This window comes from Guillardia theta, assembly GCF_000315625.1.
Source record: "Guillardia theta CCMP2712 unplaced genomic scaffold GUITHscaffold_37, whole genome shotgun sequence".
NCBI classification, from domain to species: domain Eukaryota; class Cryptophyceae; order Pyrenomonadales; family Geminigeraceae; genus Guillardia; species Guillardia theta.
Genome location: NW_005434637.1, coordinates 113,661 through 119,159, shown reverse-complemented (window position 1 = coordinate 119,159; position 5,499 = coordinate 113,661). Strand labels below are relative to the sequence as shown.

The window sequence follows — 5,499 nt, the reverse complement described above, 5'->3', positions numbered from 1 at the left end:
GCCTGCTGGGAAATGTCTCGCTATCAACGTCACTCCCATCTACATCGGCATCCTCTACCTCAGGAACAGTGTAGTCGAGGTGCCGCCTTCCTCTCCCTCCTCTACCACTCTCTGACGCTTCACCTCTCCCCCACTCTACCTCCCTTGTCTGCTCCTGCTCCTGCTCCTGCTCCTGCTGCTGCTCCTGCTCCTGCTCCTGCTCCTGCTCCTGCTCCTGCTCCTGCTCCTGCTCCTGCTCCTGCTCCTGCTCCTGCTCCTCGTCCCTCGTCCCTCGTCCCTCCCCTCGTCTTTCAGGGTGAAAAGAAGGTTTCTCTCGTCGCGTCTCCTTTCGGGAAGATGAGCAAGACTTTTGCTATCCTGCACATCTCAACCATCGCAGGTCTTCTCTTCATAACCCTCTCCTCTCCTCATTACTCCCCCCCACCCTTATTCTGGTCTTCCTGCTTCCTCCATCTCCTCGCTCCCCTCTCTTCACTCTCCCACAACCTTCCTTGTCTCTTTGGCTCGCTCGCTCGCTCCTTTCTCCTCCTCTCTGCTCCTCTCCTCACCATCTCTCCTTATCCTCCTTTCGACCTCTTTCAGCACTCAACGTCGTCGCTGCCTTTCACTCCTGTCTCCCTCTCGTGCTTTCCTCGCTCCTCTTACTTTCGTCTCCGACAGCCGCGCTCTTCTTCCTCCGCCACTCGCTCTTGGAGGCCATGGTGAAGGCAACAATCCATGCTCGACCCTCGGAAGCCTTCCTCATAGGGGTGAGAGGAGGGAGAGAGGAAGGCAGGGAGGGAGGTGGAGGAGGAGGAGAAGGAAGAAGAAGCAGAAGATGAGGAGGGGGAGGAGAAGGAAGAAGGAAGAAGAAGCAGAAGATGAGGAGAGGGAGGAGGAAACGTTTGACTTCTTGCGCAGACGTGCCTCTGTCTCCTTCCTGTCCTCTGTGCGGGTCTCGCGACTCATCACTTCCCATCATCTCCCAAGTTGAGGAAGGGATTCGCTGCCTGCTTCTGCTTGGGGGCTGTGCTAATGGCGGTTGATCCTCCTCCCTCCCTCCCTCCTCCCTCCTCCCTCCTCCCTCCTCCCTCCTCCCTCCCTCCCTCCTCCCTCCTCCCTCCTCCCTCCTCCCTCCTCCCTCCTCTCTCAGCCTTCCCCTCCTCTCCCTTCTTTGTTCTCCTTTCATTCTTCTCCCTCTTAGATCGAGCCCGACATGTCCAAGCTCGGCTTCGCCTCTACCATGGCGGCAAGAAGGAGGAGGACGTGGCCGGCGTGGTGCCTGGTGGCAGCAGCTGCTTCCTCCGTCTGCTTCCTCAGTGACGCTGCGAGGTTGAGGATGAGCGAGCTGGCTCGAGCTGACGTGGAGCAGGAGGAGCCCGATGACGCGATCGCTGCTGGCTGGAATCTCAGGGGGCATGGCAGGACTATACTTCGGAGGTTAGGAGGAGGAGGAGGAGGAGGAGGAGGAGGAGGAGGAGTCAGCTGATGGAGCAACAGGAACGTTCATGCCCAAGTCATACGTGCTTTACATTCTCATTGCAAGCTCCTCCTTGCTCGCCTCTGTCTTCGTCGCCTCCATCGCCTCTTCCTCCGTGAGCCTTGAGCTGCTGTCTCCTCGTTTCCTAGCACTCACGTGGGACGCAGGGGAGAGGGAAGGGTATGCAGGGACCTCTGTTCATGCAGGTCGTCTTCACCGTCTTCGTTGCCCTCCTGCCTTCCAGCTTTATCCTCCAGCCGTACATGCTCAAGGCGGTACGTCTCTCCTTCCCTCCTCACTCCCCTCCTCTCACCCTCCACCTTGTTTCTGTCTCGTTGCTCCCTTGCCGATCTTCGTCTCTTTCTTGCTGCTCCTGCTTCTGCTCCCGCCCCTTCTGCTCTGTTCAACCTTGTGCATCATATTTCCCTTCACACGTCGATGCCTCAGGTTCGAAGTTCACATCGAGTCGAAGCTCTCGAGCTTCACCGCGTTGGCCTTCTCGCCCTCTACGCGGCTCTTTCAACTCTCATTGCCTTCTTCATCCGACTGAAGGTGAACCTTCTCCTCTCCTCCTGCTCTCCTCTCCTCCCCTTCCTCTTCCTCTTCCTCTCTCCTCGCCCCCCCCCTACTCTCTTGTCCTCTGCATCACTTGTCTTCTCTCCCTTGATCGTGTCTCAGGGCTCGCAAGGGGGAGCAGAGCACGGGAAGAGCTCGCGGCATGACGTGGCACTGCGGCAACGTGGCGTTCAGTCTCGCGTGCAGGCGATGGAGGACAACGACTGGCTTGCTTCTCTTGGCAACATCGCTGCCATCCTGGTCTCCTCTCCTCTCCTCTCCTCTCCTCTCCTCTCCTCTCCCCTCCCCTCCCCTCCCCTCCCCTCCCCTCCTCTCCTCTCCTCTCCTCTCCTCTCCTCGCCTTCCCCTGCCCTTCTCCTACACCTTGAAAACTCTTCCACTTTTCTCCTCTCATATTTCTTGTACTTGCAGGATAAGGAAGTTTGGTTTGCAGTTTGTTTAGACATAAACCTCCAATCCTCCCTCTCTTCCAAATGTAATCCATGTCTCCACCGAACTGGTCATCTTGACCAACGGTTCATTCTCATCGCAATCTTCTTTTGCCAGTTTATTCTCCTTTTATTTACTGCCTCTTCACACTTAGTGCTTCCCTTCCCTACACGCCGTCTTCGTCTAGCCCCATCCCCATGTACCAATCCACCCACTCCTCCTCGATCCTCCACATGTCTTCCTCCTCCGTCGCCCCCTCCTGCTCTAGCTCCGCGCTGGCCTCCTGTACACCTGCGCCCGAGCACAGAAGGACCATCTCGCTGTCCTGATGCTCGGAGCAGGTCATGCCGGCATGCGGTGGCTGGTTGCTGAGAGCTCCTTTGCTCTTTGCGACGTGCTGCTTCCTCCGCACGTAAGGCCATCGCCCTAGTCCCAGCGCCTTGCACGCGTTCTTGAGGGCGGAGAGTGAGATGCCCTGCGACATGCAGTGAGGACCACAGGCATGGAACAGGCAGAGACGAGGGACACAAGCAGGTCGCCAGCAGGCCAGAGGATAGGGAGAGGAACAAGAAAAAAGAGGTGGGTGGAGTGGGTGGAGTGGGTGGGCGTGGGGTTGACGGGGAAGGGGCTTACCAGCTCCCGAGCCGCGTCCGTCTGGCTGAGGTGAGTAAGGGAGCGGATGACGTCGGGAGTGACTCGCTTGAAGAGCGACGAGTACCCGGCGATGCCTCCGGGGCTGTTGCCTTGGTTTGAGGTAGATCTGTTCCTCGGGTAGATGATGCGTACGGGTTGGGAGGAGTTGATGTTTGAGTGAGGCATGGGTTCAGCAAGGTTGTCTGGGCGAGGAGGAGGGAGGATGACTATGTGGAGGGAGAGAGGAGGGGGAGGGATCGCTATGTTCGGAGGTGCTGGTGCTGTTGCGTTCTCGTGCCCCAGGGAAGTGACGTAAATCCATATCCCGAATTCCACACGCCTGCTGAACGAAGTCTCTTGGATATCGCTGACAGTAGTCACGAGGAAAATCGTGTAGTAAAAGAAACCAAATGGATATCAACCCCTCGAAAGGATTTTATTTCAGGCTCAATGACATATCCGGTCAGTTCATAGGTGTAACCCCAATCGCGAAAAAGAACCTTTTTGGTGGCCTTCCCCGATATGGCTGACATCTCCTCCCCGTCATCCGTATCCCTCATGTCCGCCTGCCCGTCTCCCCGTCTCCACCCGTTCTGCCCCCTTGACTGTGTCAACTTCCCTGGCATCCGCTTCTTTTCAGCTCGCCTCTGCTTCTCTGCCCTCGCACCCCGGGCAGACATGTAGCATCTCGTGAATGAACCCGTCGCAGAGGCCGCAGAACACCTGCCGTTGCGTCAGGGAAGCGTATCTAACATACTGCTCCTCGCCTGCTTGCACGCCGGGCATACATGCTTCGACTCCTTGCCGAGCAGCACGCCACACCCGCCGCATGTCGAGGTCGATGTGGCCGGGCCCTGAGGGTAGAAACGCGTGACCGGTGCAGACAAGGGACCCCGAGGGGGTCATACCTCCTCGTCCTCGAGCTCATGGAAGGACTGGACGGGAAAGAGATGGTGATAGCTTCGGGCCAAGTGGGAGGAGGAAAGGAGCTTCAGGCCGCATAGGCCGCAGTCTGCTGGAATCTGAACCAGGAAAGTAAATCAGAGATGAACATTCTTGCCATTGCTGTGGTTGATTCACCTCCTTCACCACATCCATGCAGCGAGGACACTGCCATCCCCCTAGAGCTCCGTAGCTCTTTCGAGGAAAACCAACCCACATGCCTGCCGCTGGCTTCTCCTTCCCGCCCTCTCCTTCCTCCACCGGCGACGGCGACGTATGCTTGAGAACCATGTCCCTGACCTGAACCGCATGGGTCGCCACACTGGAGGTTCGGATCATGAGGAGGAAGGGAGCGAGAAGAAGCCATCAACCTGTAGCTTCCTCCCGTCCTCTTGCTGACTGCCCTCGCCACGTACAACTCAGCGGCCATACCAACCTGGAGTGGAGGAGCCCAACATTCAGCAAGCAGAAAAAGAAAGATTATTCGAAGAGAGAGATCAGAAAGACATCAAAGAGGCGGAGCGAAGAGTGGAGGAGACGAGCTTACAATATTCACTTTAACTCCTGCTGACTTCAAACGATCTGCCTGCACATCAGCAGTCACGATCAGAAGATTGGCACTCTTGTCTTACAGTCTGAAAGATGTCCCCCCGGTCGCATGAGCTCAAAGATCCGTACATCATAAGAACCTGACCAAGTAAACATCATACTCGCACTCAAGCAACAACCATCCTATTCTTCCATTCTTGAACTTTGTTTCTACAGCCCTCATCAAAACTCACTTCTCTTGTCCCATACGACGCCTGCATTTCAAGCAGCTGAAGCGCAACTTCTAAACCTGCACGCATGGAGGGCATGCCCGCGCCAGCACTCCTATGCGCAGCAAGGCGCTCCTCCAACCTGCGACATGTGCACTGAGCGAAGAATTTTCACACACCACGGCAAGGAAACAGCTTTGGACAGCTGGGAGGGAGCATGAGGATTAGGGGCAGGGGCAGGGGCAGGGGCAGGGGCAGGGGCAGGGGCAGGGGCAGGGGCAGGAGAGTTCAAACAAGTATCTTACTTATTCTTATGATGTCTGCTGTTACCCGAGAGCTCTGTTAGCTTCTCTGCCTTCCCTCCACGCAGCTCGACGAGAGAGACTTGAGAAATCGGGTTCTGATCAAAGAAGTTGTCCAGAAAGCTGCCGACAACCTGTTCTCCCGTCATGCGCCATGCTCCTACCAACCGAGCTCTCCACCTGCTGCACCACCCCCAGCCGCGTTGGCCGCATGTCCCTCTGGTTCATGCTTTCCGAGCAGTCCACAATGAGCACGACGAAGCGGATCACGCCTGTGAGGGGACGTGAGACCCAGGAGAGGAGGGACGGAGGGAGAGGGAGAGGGAGAGAAGGGAGAGGGAGGGAGGGGGGGAGGGACGGAGGAAGGGAGGAAGGGAGCGGGGATGGAGGGAGAGAGGGA

At 57.2% G+C, this 5,499-nt stretch overlaps 2 protein-coding genes across 2 annotated transcripts; one reads left to right on the top strand and one right to left on the bottom strand.

Moving 5' to 3' along the window:
- Nucleotides 1-1,195: 1,195 nt before the first annotated feature.
- On the top strand, nucleotides 1,196-2,477 carry GUITHDRAFT_109005 (hypothetical protein; the record flags this gene model as incomplete). The annotated part of the gene is made up of 7 exons (XM_005831884.1): nucleotides 1,196-1,311; nucleotides 1,352-1,419; nucleotides 1,480-1,574; nucleotides 1,627-1,734; nucleotides 1,907-2,011; nucleotides 2,138-2,275; nucleotides 2,469-2,477. The coding sequence occupies 7 exons, from the start codon at nucleotides 1,196-1,198 to the stop codon at nucleotides 2,475-2,477; spliced, it is 639 nt and encodes a 212-aa protein (XP_005831941.1).
- Nucleotides 2,478-3,733: 1,256 nt separating this feature from the next.
- On the bottom strand, nucleotides 3,734-5,327 carry TFIIH (SSL1 transcription factor & nucleotide excision repair; the record flags this gene model as incomplete). The annotated part of the gene is made up of 11 exons (XM_005831883.1): nucleotides 3,734-3,820; nucleotides 3,886-3,951; nucleotides 4,006-4,119; nucleotides 4,178-4,361; nucleotides 4,411-4,475; nucleotides 4,587-4,621; nucleotides 4,672-4,728; nucleotides 4,822-4,842; nucleotides 4,878-4,939; nucleotides 5,103-5,233; nucleotides 5,280-5,327. 11 exons carry the CDS (start codon nucleotides 5,325-5,327, stop codon nucleotides 3,734-3,736), a joined length of 870 nt encoding a protein of 289 aa, XP_005831940.1.
- Between the last annotated feature and the right edge of the window lie 172 nt (nucleotides 5,328-5,499).